Below are 27,147 nucleotides of genomic sequence, written 5' to 3' on the forward strand. Positions count from 1 at the left end.
TAACTCCTGTTATTTGTCTTCCAGTTACACTCCCCATCCTGTAAGGCTTGCTTCCACAGTGTGTATATGTAAGAGTTCAGAATATAAATTGGGTTAGGTGGCAGCACATCCTCTGGACTCATCTTCCTGTGATGACTTGGGTTGATTTTCTGCTGTATTCAGGCATACAGATAGCTTCTGTGTAGCCACTGAGACTGGGGACATTGCTCTTTCTGTAAATCACACTGACTGCCAAGAATTAATATTCTATATACTGCTGTGAAGATTTGGCCAGAATTTGAACCCTGGACCTATCATACCCAAGGTGAGAATCACACCCTTAAACTAATGAGCCATTTGGTGGCCACCAAGTAAATCTTTCTTACAGGGAATCTTTTTGACTATATTCAAAAGGTGAGAATTAAAAATATTTGTGTAGAGTACCCTCTCTCATATGGTCTATGGGATCTTTTGGGGGAAAAAACCCTTCTGAAAGGTGAACAATGTATTTTTCTGATGAGATTAGACCTGTACTGATTTTTGCTATCTGCGCTAGTTCCCACAGTTCATGAAAATTCTATGTTTTCTTTAACGTTAGTTTTATCCTCCAGTTCCCATTCAGATCCTATGATGTCCTCAAAGATCAAGAGCATGGGAAACATTGTATCCAACTTTATTTGGAGAGGAAGATATTTTCCCTTAGTTTTGAGAACTTCTTCCTCTGTTTGGTCTGTTTATGGGTATTATCTTGCAGGTTATAGTATCACAGTACTTAGGTGGAAAAGCTCTGAGTGTCCACCTTTAGAGTTCATGGTATGAATCAGATAGCTAATCCTCCAGGAGAAGAGCTGCTGGAGAAGGAAAATGAGGAAGGATGATGATGATGATTTTATATTATTAGTGAATTTCTAATGAACTATTGCTTCTCCACACCAAAGGGCTATCCTTGTTTTAAAAAGTGCTTCCCGTAGTAGCACACTGATCTAATTTTACCCATGCAAAAGGATTTCTCACTTACCCTTCTGTAATCCTACACAGGTGCAGCTGCATAGGAAATTAAGTTCTTAGGTACTTCTAGTCTGGGTACAAACTCCCTGGAGTGTTCTTTTCGCTATAACCAGCAGTCCAGACTGTTGAGGGAGGTCAGGGAGAGATTCATTCCCGCCTCTGAGAGTTGGAACCCTTGTACCAGAAAAGTGAGGATATGTGCAATTCCCTGTCTGCTGATGCCTGAGACAGAGCTTCAAAGAAGTAGCAGACTGCAGTCAGAGTTGCTTCTTCTCTTCTCTGCACACCCAGACATGCTGCAGGCTGTGTGAGAGGCAGTGAGTCTGACAGAAAATACTGTGAAAAGGTCTTTGTGCAGGAGAAAAGACTCAGCAAACGGTTCCTCAGAGTGGGAATGAAAAAGATTTAAAAACTTTGACTTTTCTCCCATTTGCTCTTTAAAGTTACAAGTTAGCTATTCAGTCGGGGGTGTTGGCTTCTGGGGTTTTTTAGGTGGTGGGGTGCACGGGGGACTCTGGAGTTACCCCTGAACAGGCTGTATAGGTCCTCTTCCCCTTTGAAAATGTTTCTGGATAAATCCTGGAGCTCTTACTCAAGTTCCCCATGCCAGAGCTGAAGTTCGAGAGGAGGGCTGAGCCCCAAAACACAGATCCAACTGAAAGCCCCGTGTTCTGGCAGATTGAGGGTCAGCTGGCAACTGGCAGGGCAGGACTCACCCTCAGAAGCTTCTGAAAAGCTGCCTGACAGAAGCCTCTGGCTGAGGAAGGCCAGAGGTATCCTAGTAGAAATGTGCTGCACCAGAGGACCCAGAAGATTAGATTCTCAGTGCTCTAGTGAGTCCTCTGCTCACGAGATGGAAAGGGGAACTAGATGCTGAAATTAGATTTCAACAGCTCAAAAAATGAATAAAAATTGAGTCTGGGATTTTCAAAATAAACTAGTGGAGTCAGGCAACCAAATCTGACAGAAATTCAAAGGGAGTTGGGTACCTAACTTTCTTCGGTACCTTTGAAAATCACAGCCTGAAACTGTAAAATAAATTGGTTGGGATAAGCTGAGCTGCCAACTTGTTCTGCTGGTGGCCTGGTACCCTGAGCAATGACAGTGAGCCCCTTTGAATTCTACAGGGAAAAGTAGAACGAGGGAAGAGCTGAGCAGCAGAATCCATTCCGACAGAATTTCACATTTCTTTAACAAAAGTTTTAATCAGGTTTTATTTATTTGACTTAGACCAATAGCAAACATAATCATTTTTTAAAATTACTATAGATACAAATTTTTTTTAAAAAATCCCAAGACATCCCCAGAAAGCAAAGTGAAGAGGCCTTTGGTGACATTTCCAATCTGAAAGGTTAAATGATTTGCCCAAGTGTCACACAAAAAGTCTGTGACACCCATTACACTAGCACCTGAACTGCTTGACTTCCAGTAAATATTGTAATCAGAAGACTATCTTTCTATATCATGTTGCAAAGGGACAAGTAAACTTAAGCTTACTTTAAGCCAGAGTAAAGCAGAGAGAATTACACAAACTGCACTGAAGTGTGTCTTTCACAGGTTGGTTTCAATCCAAATGGCTACTACATGCAGTTCTAATTCCAATATAGGTTTAAGCACACCAGTGAGCCAAGTCCTGAAAATCTACTTCAGAGGAAGTGTACATCAGCCCCATGAGAACTCTTGGATTTAAAACTCAATTACTAAAATCAAAAACATGGGTCCATCCAGAAAATGGAATCAGTAATGAAAATAACAAACACTCTGGTATATACAAAAAAATGTATTTTAAGAAAATGGACAATGTTTACAGTATTTAAAACTGGTAAATCTATATTTAGGAGCATGGTTTGATATATAACATGACAGTAACAGATTCAGATTTTCTGGACCAAAATCTGCCCTCATTGATTTTGAGCAGGATGCAAAACAAGGCAAAATGTGGCCCTCTATCTTTACAAATGATCTAGTATCAGTACAAGAGGCCTCTGGATCTGCGGTCTCTTGTTCATACTTACGTGAAATAGTTTTCACTTACCCACACAACCTACTCCAGTTGGGTTCAGCTGGAAATCTGGTGGGCAGTTACACTCATACCTCCCAGGAGTATTCACACAGAGACCATTAACACAGTTAATGGGATCAGCGCACTCATCAATATCTAAAATGGGAAAGCTACATTTGTAATCTGTTGATTTAATGGAAGAACGATGTGGGGAACGATGTGAGGGGATGATTCAAATGAGAGAGAGAAAGATAAACCTCTTATTTTTAGCTGAAGTTGAAGCAATGACATTTCTAGAAACACTCAGGAACAATTTCTACACTTACACATTTAATAGAAACATTACTTTTGTCCACTTCTTAATTTAACCAAAATAACGTATAGCACTACATAGTAGAGCTCTGCATGGGACTGTTTTTTCAATCCTGTTTCTCCCACTTCCACACTGTTTCTTGCATTTTTATCCCACTCCCACCTGCAAAAACCATAGACCCCGTAAGAGGGACCGATTCCCTGAGGCTACTAAATAAAAAACAAAAGTGGTCAGTTAATATATAAATAGAATTCAGACACAATTTTTACAACTAAAAGAATAAAACAAATCTTGCTTAAACCATGTAAAAATACTTTAACTCCGTATAATAGACATCAAACCTCTTTCTAAACCTCACTTAAATTTAAGTATTGAAAGTTTTAAAGTGTTTTCCCGCAAATTACTGGTCTTTTTTTTTTGCCCACCTAATCCCTTCTGCAACAAAATACATTTTACCCACTCCCACTATTATGGAAGCAGGTCCTGCAGGATCCCAGTCCCGCTGCAGGCCTCTGCTGTATAGCACTTTGTCCAATGGGGGAAGCAATGCATAGTACCAATTTCTGCCAGAGGACATAATACAGCTTTAATTAACCAGGAAACCTGGTTAACTGGAGACTGGATAAACTAGGTTATATAATTTCTAGTACTGAGTAAATAAGGAAATGCTGGAAGTCCCAAAGTGTTTGAAAAAAATTACAATGTTGTACGAGTTCTTTCTAATTATAGATCTCATCAAAATATTACTCTTAATATTAGTAGCATGTCTGAGAAATCCATATAAGGAGTATATCACAGTTATATGATCGGCAAACAGAGGTTTCAGAGTAGCAGCCGTGTTAGTCTGTATCCGCAAAAAGAAAAGGAGGACTTGTGGCACCATAGAGACTAACAAATTTATTTGCTTATGCTCAAATAAATTTTTTAATAATAATTGAGGCAATCCAAGAAAATGGAATGTAAAATAAAATGAATGAGATAGGGTCCACTCTTACTTGAAGTATCTAAGCTGTACAGAACATGACAATGTGCGAATTATACCGTTATAACAGAATGATTGTGTCTGCCGTGCACAATGGAGGGCTTTCCACACTCATTAAGTTGCACCATTGCAACACCTTCTATATCGGACATTGTTGCTGCCTGCACCCTGCATCGCCCCCCTTTCCCGTTTTTAAAAAAAGTGTGAGTAAAAAAAAAAAAAAACTTATTATAAAACTTTGATTTCTGTGCCACTTCCAATACAAGAACAGTCTGGTCCAGACTTCTAAAAATAAACTGTAGAAGCTTTATCCATTCTCAGTTTTATGAAGCATTCATGTTACTCCTCCACACTTACAACTGCTCTTCCAATGCATCAAGGAACTTCCTTGTCTTCCTTCAAATCCCTCCTTAAAACTCACTTCTTTTGTTTAGCCTTTCATCATTGATCTTTACAGAATCTGCTCCCACTCTTACCCTAATACTTAAAAGTGTTTGCATTGTGTCTGTCTAAACTGGAACAGACGAGCCTCATGGACCATGTTTAATTGTATGTCTGCAAAGCACCATATATGTTTATAGAATTATGTTCCATACATTTTAATTAACAGTGAACATTTTAAAAAAAAGTTTACTTCCTTAGTGCACATTTGTCCACATCTGGCAGTTATCAAACAGAGAACAAGTACCAGATTGAAAGAAGGATTGCTGAAACAGCTCAGCCAGGATTGAGGTCCACTACCAGAGATATTTTCTGAATCTTTATAATAAATCCAGCTAGTATCTTAATTAAATTGTATATGAATACTTAAGAACGACCATATTCATACTCTTTTATTTTTATTAAAAACGTGCGCGTGCGTGCACACACACACGAATGTTTACACATACATGCTAACAAAAAACTCTGCTTGGGAGAAGTATGTAGGTTGAAGGAAAGGGTGACTAAGTCTGGAATATAGATGAAAGCATAGGAGAAAAACTTTTGTGTTTTTTTTGGTACTTGTTTTCTTAAATAAACTATTCTTTGAGCTTGAATCTTTTAATTGTACATAGTTAAAAAGAGTTTAAAAATAGTTTAAAATGTACCCATTTAGTCATCAACTGATTTTACCATGTTCATCCAGCAGGGAAAATGCAAAGATAGATGAACTGGTACATTAAACACCTCTTCGAAAGACGTGCCACATTTCTGTATGGAACTGGCTATACCTGTACAGTTTCCTCCAGTTCTATCCAGTTCATAGCCATCATCGCAGATACAGTGAAACATGCCTGGTAAGTTATTGCAGGTTCCAAAAACACAAATGTTCTGGAAGATGCATTCATCAATATCTGAAGGAATAGAGGAAGAGCAAGTAGTTACAAATCATCATAATAGTAGTGTCCACTATCTTAAGAACAACTAAAACACTCGAAAAACACATAAAACACTAATAGAATTTCTGGAAAAATCAGATGCACTGCTTGTATACTTTAGAAGTTAAAACATAGGAATTTTTGAAGAGTAGCTTTAAAGACACCACATCTCTTATTCCTGTCATATTTGTTATAATAATCTTCAGATATAAAGTGAACGTTCAGTATTTCTATTTGGCAAGAAAAGTTGTGCTATCAGGAATTAATCCCCCAGATTCCAAATGAAAAAGAAAGTTTTAAAATCAAAATACTATTAAATTACTTTTTAGAAATATACAAAAAAGAAAAAAGAAAAGAAAAGCACATTGTTAAACAAATACAAATTATAGGGATTGATCATTTGCCATTCTCCTAGTTTCCACATGTAGATAAGCATGTGTGTAAAGTTCACCAAACTCCCCTTGAAAGAATGCAAAGTACACCAAGTAGAGAGCAGTAGGCTAACCACTCCCTAGTTCCTGAGCTGACATACCCATAGTGTTCCCATCTTTCCAGAAACACTATGGATATGTCTACACAGCAGCTGGACACTTGCGGCTGGCCTGTGCCCGCTGACTCAGGTTCTTGGGGCTCGAGCTGCGGGCTGTTTCATTGCTATGTAGACTTCTGGGTTTGGCCCTCCCACCTCACAGGGTCCTAGAGCCCAGGCTCCAGGCCAAGCCAGGAAGTTTATACAGCAATGAAACAGCCACACAAGCCTGTGTCAGCTGGCATGGACCAGCCGCAAGTGTCTAGCTGTCATGTAGATATAACCTCCAAGAGCAAACTGGAGACATGGACATAGGCTCAACCCAGTTTCATAAACACCTGGAAAATGGAGAAGGCAAATTAATGCAAGTCCAGGCTGTTTTAATATGTCTGCACATGTGCCTCAGGGTGAATGAAAATTGAAAATTAAAAATAAAAAATAAAAATGAATTTAATTTAAATTAAATACAGGTTTATATTTTAAAATATACCTATTTAAAATTAAAGCTAAAATTGACAACCTATTTTAAGGCCTAACCTTAGTATAATTTATTAAAATAATTTAAACGGAATACAAAAATAATATTCAGTAGCACGTTTGCTGAAAAAGTTGATTTATGTATATATATGGGGGTCTGCATGTGCAAAATTGTGGGTGCAATTTTAGAGAATGCGTTTAAAAATCTGGTCTTAGATGTCTCTTCAAGAGGTTTACACTTTCCAAGATGTCATGAGGTTCTACTAACATGTTTGTGTTTTAAAACAAGATCTAAAAAGTTTTGGAGCACTCAGTACACAGAAATCAGTCTACAACAGAGTCCGCATACACTTCTGTTATAGTAAGTGAGAGATGACCTCAGACCACTACATGGAGTGAAATCACTGTCAGCTAAAAGTTATGTCTCAGACAATAGAGTACATACAACAGAGAGAAAGCGGGTAGAAGAAAAATTCCAAAGAGAAATTTTAGGATTGTTGTAACTTAAACACAGTAGTGAACAGCACAGTTCAAATTTCCTGTATACATTTATTAAATAGAGTGGTGATCAGAATAGTTTATATTTCCTGTATAAATGTATTAAATAGAACAGTGGTCAGCAGAGTTTTTCCACAAACTGTTCACTTAGACAAAAACAAGAGAACTGAATAAGGAAAACAAACTTGTTGAGCCAAACCTCTACTCCAGGTTTCTTGGCTCAAGACCAGGAAAACTTCATAAGAGATGAAAGCTACCTTCACCATAATTCATGCAGCAACATAATCCTTGCTGGAGAAGCATATGAAGCATGTTGTGTGTATTCTGCTTCCAGGCTGAGGTTCTTCCAGCACTTCTTGTGGTTTCCTTCACAGCAGCCAATCCAAACTCAGAAAACAAGGTTGAAGTACTGGTAACTTACCTTGGCAAGATTTGCTGTCTGAAGCTGGAGTGAATCCCATTTCACACTCACATCGATATGCACCAGGGACATTCAGGCACTGTCCATTCTCACACAGATTAACATTTTCTGCACACTCATCAATATCTGCAGGAGAAGAGGTAAGCAGCCATTAAATTTCTGTGATGTATTTTATAATCCAAGTGTGAGTCTGTTTCTTCCCATTCATCATTCAAATAAATTCTGTTCAACATTTGTTGATATAAAGCAAAGCAGATACACCATTCAAAGACAGAATATAAAAGAATGTAGAAAAACAAAAGGTAACAACTATTTCCAATATCTTTTACCCCATTGGGTCTCCATGTACTCACATTTTCACTAATAGATTTTCCCATACAGTATCTAATTTTGAACCAATGTAAGTTTTCCAGACCCAATAGTGGCAAGTTCTGACAAACAATAAGGTGGATATTTTATTTCTGAAGTCATAAACGTGTATCATAAAATACACTAATGAAATATTTATTCAGATAAGGCACTTCTAGAGGCAAATTTTCAAAATGAAAAATCTCTATTTATGCAAATGTAAATTGTCTTTTCCACACAATTTTTTAACCCTATTAACTGTGTGAGCAAATGATACGTACACAAACACTATTTGCATATACAAACTGAATACCAGTGGGGTCTGTGGGTTTAAACTATCATTTCAGGGCATATATCATAGTACGCTAATTTTTGCAGGTGTTCTTTCAATATTTGGCCTTTAAAATGTGACTGTTTTGCTAGCATCATTTAGATTTATAAACATTTCATATATATCGGAATGTTGTTCAAGAGTGCAGTCAGTGTAACCACATGAAAAATGACTCAGATCACCCAGACTAAGTGAACCCAGATACTAAATCCAGCTTATTCGTTCTATTCATTAATGCTTCGCTCTCAAAATTATGAAAACAAAATATTAAAATACTAGGTTTTAAAATATATGAGAATGACCCAGAATAAAGCATATAAACAGAAGGGGGGAAACATTGATTTAAAACCACATATTTATCAACTACAACTACATCTACTACAATTAAAAGAATATTTTAATGATTTTGCACTTATGAAGTCAACAACTGACCATAATAAACAGAAAGAAGACAGTGTCTATTTAGGATGGAAGTAAATTTGGGTCTATATTTAGGTTAGTTGAAAAGTATAGCATGCAGTAACATTACTTTCTAGTCGTTATAGCATATTCTACACATCATAGAATTATGGGACTGGAAGGGAGCTCGAGATGTCATCTAGTCCAGTCCCCTGCACTCATAGCAGGACAAAATATGCTAGTACTTAAAAGAAAACAGATGTTACTGCAGGTCTATATTATGCATGGAAGGGGTGACAAAACTGTAATCATGCAAACACAGGATCTCATCAGTGTTTATATATAAAATCAGGATAATCTTCAATACTTCAGATGATTTTCAGTTACCATATGAGAAAAGGTTCATTCTTAAAACAGAAATTCAAAGCCAACTATTAGCAAATGCAAAGGAACCAACATGATATATTTTTCAATTCTAACCTGACTTAAAAAAACCTTTTCATATGATAATGATCAAATCCTCACCAAACTGGCATACTAAAGAGAAAACAGATGCTGCCCTCCGCAGCCCCTGCAACAGGGATCCTGCCAACAGGGACAGGATGTGTAATGGGGAGCTGGAGCGGCGTGTGCTCCTGGCTAGAGAGTTTACCGGTGACAGCAGGCTGATGGGCGGGGAGGAGGAGGAGGGTAGGGTAGACAAGAACACTAGCCAATCAGCCACCTGCAGATTTGGTACACAAGCTGAAGTGAGAGCCAGGAGTCTCTATTAGTGTAACGCCAACAGACCGCAGTCATTGACAGGCAGGATCGAACCAGGAACTTAGTGCATGAGCCTCTACTGCATGAGCTAAAAGCCAACTGGCTCTTAGTTAAGGCTGTAGAGCAGACTCATTTGATCTCTCTCTTTACATGGTCTCAGTGCCACTAGATGGGACAGAACACCACATGCAGGAGGTATGTGGGTCACACTAGCAAGTTTCTTGAATGATCTGGAGGGATCTTGACCTGCATCTTGTGTGGCAGAGGCTCTTACAATCTTCTCTCCACCTTTGGGAGTTAGTCCTAATTTTGCAAAGCTTCTAAAAAATGGGAAAAAAATCAGTATCCACACTACCCTTACAAGAAACTTCTTAGATCTTCCTTACCAGAACAAGTGAATCCATCTCCAGTGAATCCCTCAGCACAGGCACAACGGTATGACCCAGGAGTGTTCACACATTGAGCATTCACACTACATTTGTGGGTTCCATTAGAACATTCATCAAGATCTGTACAGCAGAAGAAAACCAAGACATTAGAAAGAATAAAACTGTATATTTATAGCAGGTAATATGCTGCACACGCAATTAATCTGTTAGCTGATACACAGCAAAAACCACAAAGTTGATTACTATAGCCAGGAGGGCACCTGTACCAATGCTGTACACCAGTAGGAGATACTTGCTTAATATACAATTGATTTAATTTAAAATTTTCCTCTTACAATAAAGTTTATATGCATGAATGAAGTGGTTCCAAGCACAAGCTATTGCAGTTCAAATGACACATACCCTAAATAACTTGAATTTTGGTACTTTGTTAGAGAAGTTGGAATCAAAACAGTGCTTAAAACCTGGAGAATGCTGCATATGTGCTACTAAACTAACACTACACCATGCTACAGGTACTGACTCCTATTAAATATTTCCACTAAAAAAGTCCCAACCAGTAGCTGTGACGCAGGTAATAAACCATGAGGAGAGAACTACACAAGGAGCTCTGACTTAGGCTACTGGCAGTAAGGAGGAACTAAGGGGAGTCAGGGCGGCACCGCTCTTACATAGGGAGGGGCCTTGAGGAGGAGCAGGGTGCATGTGCCACCTTGGTGGGAACTGTTGCAGGAAAAAAGTATCTGGCAAGTGGAGCACACATCTGCAACTCAAAGAACAACAATTCTTTCTGATGCAATGAAACTTCAGATAATAATTTGCACAAAAAAGCTTGCAGGGGAGGGGCTTTCCCTTCTTCTCAGTAATGGCTTAACCGTAGTGAGCTTTCGGAGCAGTTTTACAAAGGTATTTAGCCACCGTAAGACACTGATAGTCACCTGAGCAAGATTTACAAAAGCACCTATGCGGGTGAAAATCAGTGGAATTTAGGCGCCTAATTCATTAAGGGGCTTCTATAAATCAGACTTAGTGCTTATCTGCATCCACTGATGCCTAATACCTTTGTAAATCTAGCATGTAGTGCTGTCTTATAATAGTAAGAGCTATCTTTTAAATAAATAATAAAATAATACCTAGTTCTTATACAGCAATTTTCACCCATAAATCTTAAAGTGCTTTGCAAAAGAGGTCAGTACCATTAGCCTCATTTTACAGATGGGGAAACTGATGCACAGAGAACTGAAGTGACTTGCCCAAGGTGACTCAGCACCAGTGGCAGAGACAGAAAAAGAACAATAAGAGATGGGTTTTAAGTTTCCTTTCACTTATAGAAACTGATCTTCTTTGAGTCACTGGTCCAGAATCTCACAACATTTTGTTTCTTCCATTTGTTTTTAATGAACTTAACGTTTTACACATCTTGACATTTACTCGTAAGCTTTGGAAAAAATATTAAATTCATCCTCCATTCTATAATTTATTGAATTTAGCTTACAAAAGCTGGACATGCATCAAAAGATGTCTGCACTAAAGTGTTCCATTTCTTTCCAATATTGTAAGCCAACGTAAGTATTCTGACTTGAATCATTTCATATTAAGTTGTTTAAAGTAAACTGCTAGACAGACAAGAGTTTGTGATGAAAGCAAACTTTTTTCTTCACAGAACAAAAAAAAAATAAATGAAATACAAGAATCCTATTTCTCTATCTGCCCATAGATCTTTACATGTGAAGGAATAAAATGATTTTTTTCAAACAGTCAAGTGAGTCCAATTTAAAAACTTTTCAGCCAAACAAATGCATCAGTAATTACACACTCACCAATACATTTAATGCCATTCCCCATCCATCCTTCTCTGCAGCTGCATTTGAAGCTTCCTGGGACATTAACACACGAGGCATGCATGTCGCAGTTGTGGGCACCAATCTCACACTCATCCACATCTAAGGCAAAAAAAAATTGATCAATAAAAGTTCAATGCCAAGGCTACTGGAAATTTGACTTGTGATGTTTTTCTAACATACTGCATATGTCGGTTGCATAGTTTCAAAATAAAAATACTGTATAATGATTTAAGCAGGTTGTTTCATATTTATAGCTTGTGTTACTGGAAAGTATATAGTCTATTTTATTTCCAGGTTTTTCTTTATCTGCAAATACATATTAAAACTGGGTTTGTTATTTCCTACAATATCAGGTTTTTATTTGATATTCATGTAATCTTACACAAATGTTATTTATTTGTATTTGTTTAAAAATGTGCCCATCAGAGCTCTGAGCATACATGCAAATCTTATTCATAAAAAGGATTTGACAATTACGCAAAAAATCCCAAAAGGCCAAGTTATAGGAAAAAAATATTTAGTTCCTGGAAGTGGGTGACGGCTGTGGAATATACAGAAAAGTATTTACTACACTCCGCTAGAAAAAAAGAGACAAAAATATGTAAAATGGTCCCTATTAATAGCACTTGTGAGGATCTAAGACCATATGTTACTCTTGTTAGACTCAAATAATTGATAAATAGGAGAAAAACAAATATCTTTAAAAACAGACATAATTCAAATATAACAAAAATGTACATTCCAGAAGATCTCTGTTTCTCAGTTTTATACATACCATAATAATGTCAGTCTTGCACAAAACCAAACATTGCAAAAACAGTAAGTAAAAGAGCAAACTGAAATTTCTATTTGATACAATAACTCAGGGAAACCCTCCTCTTTTGTGATCAAAACTTTGCTTCCATTTAGTATCTACTGCCAACTTTCCTAAGAAGTACAGTTTTGGAGATATCCAGTTGCCTGTTATGCAGCTATGGACATCCCCATTTGCAGTAGAAAGGATGATGTTTAGCAGCAGAAAAATGGAGGGTAAGATGGGTAGGTGTCATGGAAGCCTCCGGCATGACAATGCATAGAGAGTAGGATGAGAGTCATTAGGCTGAAATAGCATCCATCAAACAGTGTAGCATAGTAGCTGCTCTGTAGCCAGGGGAAGGATTTTCTTCCACTACTGGATTTGTAGAATATGAGTCTGTTTTACTTTAATACTGTACAGCTGCTAGGATGGTTCAATAAAGGACTGCATGTGGTTTCACTTTCTGTTCTTTACCTTCTTTTATTCTCTCTCCTTTTACCTTATTCTTGCTATTTAGATTTACTTGATGTAGAATTTTTCTCTAAAACTAATGCATGTATGCATCTCAGAAATATACATACACGTATATATGTGAAATCCATTTAGGAGCTACCCACTGTGACAAAGACTAAAACTTTGAAGATAAAATATAACAATTATAATGCATAACACAAATGCTGGAAATATTCTGTACCTGTGCATCCAGTTGTTCCCTTTTTGACTGAATATCCTAGCTGACAGTGGCAAATGAAGGATCCCTTGGTGTTCTCACACTCTCCAAACATACAGATGTTGGAATTCAAGTCACATTCATTCACATCTGCAGATATAGTTTAATTATTACTTGAATATTACAGCCATTTAATAGCATTATCTATTTTAGGAAAATATTTTCACCCTTCAGGTGAATTTAATCAAAGTCAGAAGTAATCAATAATTCTATTAGTAAAATATTCAAGGTTTACTTGAGATTTGACAGGTAATATTAGTCTTCAACACACTACGTTTCAACCGTTCCTCACTTCATTTCTGCAATTCTCTAAAGAGGTAGAGATGATATTCTTGCACAATTACATTAGCATTTTCAAAATAGATAAAAGAGTTGAATATTTAACTGTGAAATTGATTATTTGTTAAAAGAATAATGTAAAATCAATTTAAAAACACTCAGACATGAACATCATACTGTAACCGTGCTATTAAGACTTTCTTCCAGAGAACAATTTATGTAACAAATGTAGCCCTATTTGTAGTCTTGAATTATCTGCAAACTGACTTCAGTTTTCACAGGTTTGTTCATCATTTAAAATTTTGATGAATGACATATGTGAGAATGTATTTTAGGCCTCAGAGTGTCACTAGAAAAAATAAAACTAAAATAATAATTGAAACATAAGTAAAATCTAAATGAAAGCATTTACCCCTGATTAAAATGTGGCTTATAACTATGAGGTACAGCAAATCCTCTATATTAGGACAAGCATTAAAATCAGGTAAATGGCAAACAGTCAAATGAGGAAATTCATAAAGATGCCGTGATTCATATTACTAAACAATTCAGTAATGTTAGGGGAGATGGAACTTTCCAAATATATTGCCCAATATTTTTATACCTCCCTTTAAATGAAATGGTAACACTAGGGTATGCCAATGAAGGGAATTACTATGGTGAGAATAAAAAGGCATTGCTGGTGATTTCTCTGTTTTCGTTTTGAAAGAAATAAAATAAGTATAAATTACAATAGGCACAATTTTAAATAGGGGTGGTGGGAGGGAAGTTGGAAGTGAACTGGCCCGTAAGATTTCCAGGGATTTTCAGATGTATCCCTGTAGTTCTGATCTGTTGGGACTTCAATGCAGGACTTCTTCTGCATTTTCCAGGGTCTCAGTGGAGGAGTCCCAATCAGAGAGGATTGAAGAGGGGGCCCTAATATGTCTAGGGAACTCTCATGGGTTGGGAGCAGTTGTGGCAAAGGTTTCCTATTTGGTCTTCATGAAGGGTTTCCACATAGATTTAATATCTGGTTAGGTTTCAGTCCCTTTCTTCAGTGACCTGTTTATTGTTTTCCCAAGCAAAGTGAGAAAAGTATACAAAAAGCAGTACTAGCAACTGTCTGGTTAAGGGTTCAGACTGGGGGGGTCCTATGGCAGCTGCTAGGAGGGCCCTTTCCAACCCAGAGTGGCTCCATGGGGCCGGCCTGCAGTCTCCAGTTCTGTTTGTGTCATAAATATAAAGGGAAGGGTAAACCCCTTTGAAATCCCTCCTGGCCAGGGGAAAGCTCCTCTCACCTGTAAAGGGTGAAGAAGCTAAAGGTAACCTCGCTGGCACCTGACCAAAATGACCAATGAGGAGACAAGATACTTTCAAAAGCTGGGAGGAGGGAGAGAAACAAAGGGTCTGTGTCTGTCTGGATGCTGCTCTTGCCAGGGACAGAACAGGAATGGAGTCTTAGAACTTTTAGTAAGTAATCTAGCTAGGTATGTGTTAGATTATGATTTCTTTAAATGGCTGAGAAAAGAATTGTGCTGAATAGAATAACTATTTCTGTCTGTGCATCTTTTTTGTAACTTAAGGTTTTGCCTAGAGGGGTTCTCTATGTTTTTGAATCTAATTACCCTGTAAGATATCTACCATCCTGATTTTACAGGCGGGATTTCTTTATTTCTATTTACTTCTATTTTTTATTAAAAGTCTTCTTGTAAAAACTGAATGCTTTTTCATTGTTCTCAGATCCAAGGGTTTGGGTCTGTGGTCACCTATGCAAATTGGTGAGGCTTTTTATCCAACATTTCCCAGGAAAGGGGGGGTGCAAGTGTTGGGAGGATTGTTCATTGTTCTTAAGATCCAAGGGTCTGGGTCTGTAGTCACCTAGGCAAATTGGTGAGGCTTTTTACCAAACCTTGTCCAGGAAGTGGGGTGCAGGGTTTTGGGAAGTATTTTGGGGGGAAAGACGCGTCCAAACAGCTCTTCCCCAGTAACCAGTATTAGTTTGGTGGTGGTAGCGGCCAGTCCAAGGACAATGGGGGGAATATTTTGTACCTTGGGGAAGTTTTGACCTAAGCTGGTAAAGATAAGCTTAGGAGGGTTTTTTCATGCAGGTCCCCACATCTATACCCTAGAGTTCAGAGTGGGGGAGGAACCTTGACAGTTTGCCAGAGATTATCCTCTCTCCTGACTCTCCCCACGCCCCCCTCATGGCTGAGCTCTCCTTTATATTCCAGATGAGAGTGTGGGACAATCCTGAGGTGTGGATCAGCTGCATCATCTGATTCCCAGCACCTGTCTGTGTGGCTTCTCTCTGGGGTAGGGTCAGCTGCTCCCTGCCTCCCTCCTGGGTTATTAAAGGAGCAGATCGCCCTGTTATAGAGCTATTGTCACTGATACTTTTCATCTATTTTCCTCTCTCAGAAGGCTAGCATATGTATAAAATGAAGGCTACTAAGACTCTGCATATCAAAACACGTCATCACGATCTTCCTTATTGTTACAATTCAATCAAACTGAATAAATAAATTCACTACAAAACCCCTTATGATTGCTTAGTATAAGTTTCAGTAGTTCAGTTAATGGAATACATAGGCAACCTTAACTCCAGCATCACCTAAATTTTAAGTGCATAACTTTGTACCCTTAAATCTTCACAGGTTTTCTGTATGTAATTTATGAACGTGTGTATTCCCCCCACCCCACCTTCCTATCAAAAAAACTGGAAAGAACTGTTAAAACAGAGTTAAATTTGAGAGTATACATCAGTAATTTACGGGTAAAAAAATTAAGGGATGATGTAATTATCCCAAACCAAGCATTACAAACCCAGGAAGTTCAGCGTTAAGGTACCACTTTCAGGAAATTCAAATCTGTTACATTATGGAAATGATGAGTCAAAGCACCCAGACAGCCTTACCTCTGCCTGGTAGTGATACCGTGCAGTAATACTTAGATTATGAGTAAGGCATTTTAGTGTTAATGGACCCAAATTAGATTAATCTCACTTTTAAAGAAAGACTTTTAAAAAAATATTTTCTCTTCAGGGGAAAGCAGTTAAGATTGTTTCTTAAGCAAAACTATAAATTTTTGTTTTCAGCAATTTTTTCTTACACAATTTGATTCTGCTTGTAGTGATTCATCAGGAAATACACACAACAACATAACTGCTAAAATATAACTTGTAGGTACTTACCAATACAGGTTTTCATGTCCATAGAAGCCATGAAGCCATCATAACAAAGACAGCGATATTCTCCTGGAATATTAGTACACTGCCCACCATCGCAGATATCTGGGTTGTTTTCACATTCATCAATATCTGGAATGAAAGTAGATCATTGTACAGCACATACAGATAAGGATCTGCTAAAATAATATGTTTTGTTTTGCTGCAAGATATGATGTAAGAATTTTTTAAAATGAAGTCTCATGAAAATACTATAATGTTGTTTTATCCCCTCGCTTACCTGCACATGTTCTCACATCTGGCATGAGAGCATAGCCATCACTGCAACTACATTCATAGCTGCCCTCTGAGTTAGTGCAGTGGGTGTCACAGCCTCCATTCATGATCACACATTCATCGATATCTGGGAAAATAATATTTGGACTACATTATTTGACAACTCTGTTTTCACAAGGAGAAGTCATCTTTGCTTGCCATTTTATTTAGCAAGGGAATTATTTTAAAAAATGAGCTCATTCTGAATTTCTATTCTCACTTTATATCACTGATGTACAGTTTAGTTAGCCCTCCGTCCTTCATGACTCATTTTTATCTATAGAAGCAAGTGACTGTTTTTAGGCATTGTTTTTGTTGATATTTGTTGATTTTCTTGCTCTAATATTCAAAGAAAGTAAAGATGAGAACTTGAAAGGAAACAAGGTACCAGAAGACATTGTAGAAAGAAAATTTGAGAGACTCTAATAAGACCTCTAGGTGAAAGCATTGAACCATACCACGAATTTGTGTCAAAACCCTTCAGTTAGGTAACCTAACAGTACATGCATACTACCAATTATTATAACTCAGTAGTGCTATAAACAAAGGTTAAACTACAGAATCGCAGTTATAAAACACAGAAAGACTCTCCCATCAAAGTATTTACAGTGACAGTGCTGCATTTAAAAAAAACTGTATGTACCACATGTGATGGGGAAGGGGATAATGGGGCAAATCAGTAACAAAAGCAGTGACATGGGACCCCTTGCTGTTTTTGATCAGTGAATAAAATTGACCACTACCATCTGGACTTTAGCTAAATCTTTTGAGATTTGACTGGATTAGTATCATGAGAATGCTTTTTCCTCACACTGTTGTGCAGAGGTTTTGCAGCATGGCAACACACTCTTCTTTCCTCTATATTTAAACTGAAACAATCTGCTCTTTTCATAACTCTTGGAGTAGAGAGGGTCCCAAGAGTTGCTGCTTTGGATAGTGACAAAAGCTGGCTCTGACTGGTTTTAACAGGAAATTAAATGTAAAGAGAGATGACATAAAAGTATGAAGGTGGAGGCATTCAACACTTGCCAGTGCAGCCTTGTCTATCTGGAGTGGCCTGGTATCCGGGGTTACAGGAACACTGATATGTTCCAATCATGTTCACACACTTGCCGTTTCTGCAGAGATTATCACTCAAGGAACATTCATTTATATCTGAAAAAGAAGAATTGCTCAGTTCAATTACTTACCATTCAAAAATGGCTGCTGGAATGCCAGAGCCACTAAGGAAGCATGGACGGAGACTATACTTTAAATTATCCCTGGAAGTAACTACGTAACAAAACAACACTGCAACTGAACAAGTGATATTTCATAGAAGAGGTGAAAAAGCAAAAATGTACTCCACGCACATGGAGAGGAGAGCTACATTTCCTAAAGGAACCAATTTTTGTGCAGTTTACTCTGTGCTTTTATGTATTTTAATTGAAAGTTGACAAGATTCTTTTATAATTTCTGTAAGTCCACTCCTGTGAAGTGCAGAACATTTCCTGCAAGGTGCTCTGTGCCCTCAATTCCCATTGAAGTCAATGGATGCTTAGTGTACTGAGGACTTTTTAGTGTCAAGCCCTGAGGTTTCAATTTGAAGGAATTCAGAAACAAGGAAGGACAGGAATGTGTAGATATTCCTGGAGCCACATCCTTGTCAGTCACAAGGAGCTTTTATACCACAGATACATGCCATCCTCAGGTAACAAACTCACCCACACAATCCTCACGTGATGGTGATAGCTCATGTCCCAAAGGACAGTCACATTGAAAGCTGCCTTCTGTGTTCACACAAGTGCCACCTCTGCAAAGGAGAGGGTTACGTTCACATTCATCTATGTCTGAAAGGAAACATGACAGGCATTTAAGGAACTTAATGAAGGGGGAAAGAAGGGAAAAGCAACTGTCAGCATTAGGAGGTAATTCAGATTCTGAGGCTCACAAAGAGGCTAAAATGAAGTAATTACTGCTCTTCTCCGCCTCCTGTAATATGGTAAGCAATTAAATTGTACAGTAATGGCTCTTGAATGAGTTCTACTCTCTTGTTTTGTAAGAAATTACTATGAAGTTCAATCATTCAGAAGGAGATATTCTGAAAGGAACAGAAAGCAGGCAAAGACAATTTCTGTTTGAATGCTCACCAATCAGAGTATTAACCAAACAACATATTTAGGTAAATTCAGAGTACGGATGGAACAGGTTAAAGAATACTTAGGAAAGTTAGATGGATTTAAATTGGCAGGAGCTGGTGAAATTCATCCTATGGTGCTTAAGCAATTTCAGAACTGTTACCAAATATCTTTGAGAACTCCCAGAGGATAGATGAGGGCTAACATAACACCTATCTTGGGTGGGGAAGGAGAGGGACAGAAGAAGAGGGCCAGGGGAATTATAAGCCAGTCAGCCTAATTTGGATACCTATAAAAATACTGGAACAAATTATCAAACAATTTGTGAGCATCTAGAAGATAATAGGGTAATAAGTAATAGACAGCATGGATTTGTCACGAACAAATCATGCCAAACCAACCTAATTTTCTTCTTTGACAGGGTTACTGGCCTAGTGGATGGGGGGGAAGCCGTAGATGCCTATTTTGATTTTAGTAAGGCTTTTGACACAATCCTCCATGACATTCTCATAAGCAAACTCCAGAAATGTGGCCTAGATGAAATTACCATAAGGTGGGTGCATAGGTGGTTGAAAGACTGTACTCAAAGAGTAGTTATCAATGGTTTGCTCTCAAACTGGGAGGATGTATCTAGTGAGGTACCACAAGAGACAGTCCTTGGTCCACTAGTATTCAATATTTTAATTAATGACTTGGATAATGGAGGGGAGAGCATACTTATAAGTCTGCAGATGACATCAAACTGGGAGGGGTTGCAAGCACACTGGAGGACAGGATTAGAATTCAAACAACCTTGACAAATTAGAGAATTGGTCTGAAATCAGCAAGATGAAATTCAATAAAGACAAGGGCAAAGTACTTCACTTAGGAAATAAAAATCAATTGCGAAAAAGGCTAATATAATTCTCAGGAAAATTAAAAGCAGTGTTGTAAGTAAGACATGGGAGGTAATTGTTCCACTCCAGTAGGCACTGGTGAGGCCTCAGCTCGAGTACTGTGTCCAGTTGTAGGCACCACCCTTTGGGAAAGATGTGGACAATTGGACAGAGTCAAGAGAAGAGCAACAAAACTAATAACGTTTAGAACACCTGACCTGAGGAAAGATTTAAAAAACTGGGCACGTTTAGTCTTGAGAAAAGAAGACCGAGGGAGGACCTGATAACAGTCTTCAAATATGTTAAAGGCTGTTATAAAGAGGATGGTGATCAGTAGTTTCCTATGTCCACTGAAGGTAGGCCAAGAAATAACAGTCTTAATCTGCTGCAAGGGAGATTTAGGTTAGATATTAGGACAAACTTTCTAACTATATGGATAGTTAAGCACTGAAATAGAATTTTAAGGGAGATTGTGGAACCCCATCATTGGAGGTTTTAAGAACAGTTTAAACAAACACCTGCCAGGGATGGTCTAGTGGTACTTGTTCCTCCCTCAGTTTGGGGTACTGGACTAGATGACCTCATGAAGGCACTTCCAGATTTATATTTCTATGATTCCTTAATATGTGCATGTGCAAAAATGTGTGCAGGGAATTGTATACCTAATTCATGTAGACTATTACCATAACTGCATGCACAATACAGGTATTTGTACCGTTAACTGCACATCTGTGCATGGTCAGACCTGATTTATACATGCAGTCACAGTAACTATGGATACTAATTAAGTGTGCATTAGTGCACATAGTTTAAAATATCAGGCTCCAAAATAGTAAATAGAAGGACTGCAATACATTCTGACAACGCTTACCCATGCAATTCTTCATCATCATAAATCCACTCTCATAGCCCTCGAAGCATTCACATTCAAAGCTGCCTGGAGTGTTGACACAGGTACCACTTCCACAGAGGTCCGGGGAGATACGACACTCATCAATGTCTATTTTACATTAAATGAAGAGAAAAAAATCAAACAGTTTAAAGTGAATCCTGCTTTACATGCAAATGGAGAAGTGACTCATGCCAGTGAAATCTGAAATGTACTCGTGGCCATTCAAATATTTCATTTAATATTTTAAAAGAATGATTCAGTGATAAATTGAGTCCTTGAAGATTTGGAACAAGGTGACTTCAGAAATCTAAGTTAGATCTGAAACCTTGTGACAAGTGGGTTTCCATCAGGTATCATTTTCGGATCATATTTTTGATGGCATGATATTTATGCAATAGGCACCATACCAAGAATTGCAAAGTTATAGAAAAACTCTAATTATCATCACCCCTCTTGGGATTGTCATTATTATGGAGGTGTCAGTTGACTCTATAGCTAAAGAGGCATTGAGATTTACACAGGGCTTTGGAGCCGAGCCCGGAGCTGGAGCGCGGAGCTGCTCCAGAGCAGTGGAGCTGCAGGTTTTTGCCTGGAGATGGAGCGGAGCCAGAGCACAGCTCCAAAGCCCTCGATTTACAGTAATATGGGGATTACTTTCATATATTATGTAAGCAAAATCAGGAATATCTAAACTCACAGTACTTACTCCTAGATAGAAAGTTAATTTTCTAGAAAGTTGTAAGTATATTGGTTCACCTCTTTAGAAGTTAGGAAGTTAAAATGACTCCTTTCACATTTAGATTTGCAGTTTAATGTCTCTTTTGGATTGCTGTACTTTATTAGTCATGTCTAAATATGCAGCTTGGTCCAGTGAACCACAGCACATTTGTCGAAAACAAAGGTGGAAGCATTAATGGATTGGAAGGGCTCCATTTAAGGAGCCAGGGAAGCAAGGTGGGCAGTTGAGGAGTTGGTCTGAAGAGGGTATACAACAGGGTGAGGGATGCAGGGTACCAGGATGTGCAGGACTGGGGAGCACAGCTGAGCAACATGCTCCTCACTGACTCCTCAGCCCAATGGCCATTGCCTTTCTCATTAGCCAACTGCCTCACCCGATTCTCCAATCCTTCTACCCAGACTGGCTCCCTGGTTCGTGCTTTCCACTATACCCTCAGTCCTTGGTCCCATTAATTATTTTAATATACAGAAGTCTCTTTTTTAAATGATTTTAAATACTGTAAAAATGTGTAAAACAATGGAAAATTATAAAAAGTTTACAAGTGGAAAAGAAATCAGAAAACAGGGTTATAGATAGATGAAAACATTGAACTGATTAATGGAAGAGCCCCAGAGAAGTGTGGAGGATTGGGAAGCAGAGAACTGGTGTAGATCTCCATGAGGTCCAAGGAAGATGGGGTGAAGAAGACGGGAATAGAGCATATGGGACACAATGGGGGCTGTGGGCATCAGGTATGGAAGTGGTCAGGGAACTGTAGAGAGGAGGTATCTGGATAGGTGGTTCAGAGAACTAGGAATGCACAAATTCAAGTGTTTATAGAGGAGTTGCAGGAGGCAGACACACACATGGAGCTGGGGAGGCAGGGATGAGGAGGGACATGGGGAGACAGAGAGAAGAGGGAATCTTTGAACACTTCACACATTTTTTACACTTCCACCATGGATAAAATCCTCTCCCTTTTTCCTCCATTTCATTTCCTCTCGCTCCCCTTTGTGTAACACAACAGTAATTCATATACCACATGCAGAAGTCTGCAGGACAGAAATTCACTGCAGTGGGCCTCTCATGTCATTGCACGGTTGGCCTCCTGCAGATTTTGCCCACTAATCCCATTTTGTTAGTAATTTAAAACACAAACACACATTAAAAGATCATTAAGTCTAGAGCTGGTCAGAAAGAAAATGTTCATCTGAAAAAAATGTCGATGAAAAGGTGGGAAAAAAAAAACTTTTGTGAAAAAATGTTCTCTGACCTCTCATTAACTTAAAAATACAATCACTAGAAAACCAAGGAAAACACCAGGAAAGGGAACGTTAACATCCAGACCAACCTCACGTGCCTTACTACACACACATCAAACAACCCAAACACACACACACACAGAGATTCCTAAGCTCCAGAATAAAATCGCTTTCATTTCCAATCCCTCACAATGCACACATCCAGGTCCTCAATCACACAAGCTTACTAGCTTAACTCTGACTTCAGATTTTTTTAAGTACCAATAATACATATTATATGTCTGTCAGTATCATGCCTGATGTCATATGTGAGCATGATTGTAAGGAACTGGACATAAGCATTTTGAGTGGTTGCATTTTGCAAATGAAAGTAAGTTTGTGGTGGAAGTAAGGAGTCTCTGAGTCCACCTGGTATTACGATGCCTAGGTGGTAAGGGATGTTAATATTGCCTTAACTGGTGATTTTCTTGAATTTTAGTGATTTCATTTCAAGGAGTTTGACTCAAGCAACTTTAACAGTAATTTAACAAAGTTTTGGTGTATGAGAATAAATCAGAAGACACAATTATTAGAGAATCCCTCACTGAAAGAGAAGCTCAAGAGGTTCACACTAACAGCCGAATTTTGCCTTTCTTACTAGGGGAAAACTCCCACGAACTGCAAGGTCTGGATAGTGAGCAAAATGGATGCAGCTTCCTTTAAACACCGGGGAAAATGTAAGACTTACCTGTACAGTTTCTTTCCTCCATATCTAAAGCAAACCCGCTGTTACATCTACACTTGAAACTTCCAATTGTGTTCCTGCATTTGCCATTCATGCACATACCAGGGAACACTTTACATTCATTAATATCTATGAAAAAAAAATAAAATAGAACATTTAAATGATTAACAAGGAAACTGTGTCAAGAGTGGTAATTTCCCATTCATTTCTACACAGTGTATACTGAACACCATTTTGTTATCTCACAAAATAAACCTGGCAGTGCGTAAGACATTGTTGCTTCATTCCTGCTGCTGAAAGTCATTCTTTTTTAGAAACTGAACTTCAGCTACCACTGTGAGGTTGTGAATTCAAAACAAAGCAGGAAAGGGAATGAGGAAACCCTGTGCAATAAACTGTGCCTATAAAACACAGCCTAAGAAGCACTGAGGAGCCATGCCAGCCCAGGTGTAACTTGGTGAGAAAGTTTGCGGCTCCCTGAAACTCTTTCCAAGATTCCCAGAGCAAATGAGGACTTTTTAGCAGCTTTGCAGACTAGTATAGTGGAATGGCGGGGGTTATAGTCCCATACTTTCACTCCTCGTTGGGGCAAAATAGTCCCTTGCAATGTATGGAGCGAGCAGTCCTCACATTCTCCATAGCACAGGGACTGCAATTGTAACAGACCTTCCACAGGGCTTATAAAAGAGGCTCTTTGTGTACACACAAGAGCCACTCAGGCCCTAAACACATTCTGATGAGCACTACACATTACTTATAGGTACCATTCTACTGGATGAATACCCTTAACTAAGAAGCATCCATTTTATGGAACCAAACTGTAGCCTGGAGACATCAGTATGTGCAGAGGAAAGTGCTGGTACAAGTACAAGAGAAAACAATAGGCACAGAAAAGCAGAGCTAAATCCTGGACAAAATACTAGTGCTTAATCCTTGTTCAGGCTAACTTCCACTGAATTTAATAGTTTTACCTGAGTAAGGACAGTAACAATTAAATATCAGAACTGATGAATGGTTATGCATAATGACAAAATGTTAAAGTTCCTCCAAACAATATGTTTTTTTCATGACAAAGGCTTTGCTTGTTCAAAAATATTTCAGAATGATCTCACCATAAAAATGAAATCAGGATAGAAAAGGTGAGAATATCCTTATTACTTCAAGTCTTTAATTTTCTGTGGGAGGGAGAAACTAGTGTTTCTGTCCTCTTTTACCTCTCACCTCCATCCCCCCTAACCCCACTTCTGGCCACACATATACCTTCCAAGAATGTAACAATCCACAGTTCTCCCTCCCCAACCCAGGCCTCACTCGGGCATCAATAAATATCTCATCTCCAGCTCCTTAGGCAGTTTCCAACCCTCTCAGTCTGAGAATGAAGCAAGAGCCACTTAGGCAGCATGCAGAGGGGAAGGGCAGTGGCCTTCCCCTTCCTTTCTCTATCACTGCTGGTACTGTCTTCACTATCTTCTCAAACCAAAATATTCAGCTTCAGTATCATCTCAGCCACTTTTTTCCTTCTCATCCAAAATGGATGCTGTTGCTCAATCCTGCAGGTTTTTCCTCTACATCATCATCTCCAAAACATATCCATCCCTCTCCACTCACATGCTCAAGAACCGTGACTACGTCCTAATCTCTTGCCTTGACTTGGCTTCCCAGACTCTCATCTTACCCCCATTCCAGTATATTCAGAATGCTGCCACAAAACACATTCCCCATATGGAGGGGAAGGAGATGACTATCTGAACTAATATTTGTTATGTTTTAATTTTAATGCTATATAATTGATAACATCTCTAATCATACAAACCTTGGTGTTTTCCCTTTAAGGATTGACAGATACAAATAACACCCATTTTCAACTCCAGTAAGCTATGTGCAGCGAAGTATGGATTTTACCTTTATAAAATGGCCTGCCAGTTAGAACTTCTCCTCTGTTGGAAAAGCCAGGTCCCCTAGGGCATAAAGCTTCATATTCTTTGGTGCCAGACTTAGGACATTCCTCACAGTCTGAGCCCCAAGCAGAACCAACAGCACAGCAGCAGGCATCCATACGAAACTTGCCCGGTACAGACTGAATGCACTCATCTTCATCCCACTTCAGGTAGCATTGCTCCATGCGGATATCTGCACATTTCATACAACAAAGGCAATTATACCATGTTACAGAGTAACCTTGCTAAATTTATTGAATTTTCTATAAACAGTTATTTTTGAATTATGCATGCATGATGTTCAGCCTTTTATAGCTCTAGGGAGAGAGAGTACAAGATCAGATCTGTGCTTGAGACACCAACATGCGTGCTTGCTATTCCATCATACGAACTACACAGATGCATATGTATTGTTGTTAATGTTACATTATTGATGGATTTCTAGATTTGTATTGTTTCACACTGAGTAAAAGTATCTCCAGAGAGGTGCAGATCACAAGGTTTCAATGCAAATGTTAGCAAAAAGAAAAGGAGTACTCGTGGCACCTTAGAGACTAACCAATTTATTTGAGCATGAGCTTTCGTGAGCTACAGCTCACTTCATAGAGACTGGGAGTGGCTAAGTCATTATGCAAGGTAGCCTATTTCCCCTTGTTTTTTCCTACCCCCCCCCCCCCCCCGACGTTCTGGTTAAACTTGTATTTAAGCTTGGATAGTGGTCAGTTTGGATGAGCTATTGCCAGCAGGAGAGTGAGTTTGTGTGTGTGTGTCTCCCCAGGAAAAAGGGGGGGGGGTGAGAAAACCTGGATTTGTGCTGGAAATGGCCCACCTTGATTACCATGCACATTGTAGGGAAAGTGGTCACTTTGGATGAGCTATTACCAGCAGGAGAGTGAGTTTGTGTGTGTGGTTTTTGGAGGGAGGTGAGGGGGTGAGAGAACCTGGATTTGTGCAGGAAATGGCCCACCTTGATTATCATACACATTGTGAAGAGAGTTGTCACTTTGGATGGGCTATTACCAGCAGGAGAGAGAGTTTGTGTGTGTGTGGGGGGGGGGGGGGGGCGGAGGGTGAGAAAACCTGGATTTGTGCTGGAAATGGCCCAACTTGATGATCACTTTAGATAAGCTATTACCAGCAGGACAGTGGGGTGGGAGGAGGTATTGTTTCATGATCTCTGTGTGTATATAATGTCTGCTGCAGTTTCCACGGTATGCATCCGATGAAGTGAGTTGTAGCTCACGAAAGCTCATGCTCTAATAAATTGGTTAGTCTCTAAGGTGCCACAAGTACTCCTTTTCTTTTTGCGAATACAGACTAACACGGCTGTTACTCTGAAAATGCAAATGTACCTTTGCATTATTACAACATCAAGATATAGTGTTGCCATGATATGAATGTGCTCCGTTGATTGTTTGTGTGTATTTGGTAGGAAGCAGAAGTATATTTATTCATGGTTCAAAGATACTCTAATTTATAAATATGGTATGGCATATATAGTAAAAATCAGCTATTCTTTAAAATTGGTGATATTGGATTAATACCATGAAGAATTCAGAAGATTTTAGATACAGGTTTAAGCAAAATTTGGTGCAGGTTCTGCTAGGTTTTGTTGGCCTTGTGTTAATAGCTCAAAGTAGTAACAAAAAAAACCCAAAACAAAACCCTAGAATACTTTAATGGAAGTTCACATTTA

General features: G+C 38.7%; 1 protein-coding gene across 1 annotated transcript in view; it reads right to left on the reverse strand.

Moving 5' to 3' along the window:
• Positions 1-27,147, reverse strand: part of FBN2 (fibrillin 2) — a 254,203-nt gene that overhangs the window by 71,888 nt on the left and 155,168 nt on the right. Inside the window, exons 24-36 of the mRNA XM_073344871.1 lie at positions 25,417-25,644; positions 23,518-23,643; positions 20,790-20,918; positions 18,630-18,755; positions 17,956-18,081; positions 16,892-17,014; positions 16,618-16,743; positions 13,131-13,256; positions 11,617-11,739; positions 9,794-9,916; positions 7,568-7,693; positions 5,496-5,618; positions 3,023-3,145 (exon numbers count right to left, since the gene is read on the reverse strand). Coding sequence (XP_073200972.1) covers positions 3,023-3,145; positions 5,496-5,618; positions 7,568-7,693; positions 9,794-9,916; positions 11,617-11,739; positions 13,131-13,256; positions 16,618-16,743; positions 16,892-17,014; positions 17,956-18,081; positions 18,630-18,755; positions 20,790-20,918; positions 23,518-23,643; positions 25,417-25,644 — 1,728 coding nt within the window. The remainder of the gene's footprint in view (positions 1-3,022; positions 3,146-5,495; positions 5,619-7,567; positions 7,694-9,793; positions 9,917-11,616; positions 11,740-13,130; positions 13,257-16,617; positions 16,744-16,891; positions 17,015-17,955; positions 18,082-18,629; positions 18,756-20,789; positions 20,919-23,517; positions 23,644-25,416; positions 25,645-27,147) is intronic.

The sequence above is a fragment of the Lepidochelys kempii genome, chromosome 5, assembly GCF_965140265.1.
Source record: "Lepidochelys kempii isolate rLepKem1 chromosome 5, rLepKem1.hap2, whole genome shotgun sequence".
NCBI lineage: Eukaryota > Metazoa > Chordata > Testudines > Cheloniidae > Lepidochelys > Lepidochelys kempii.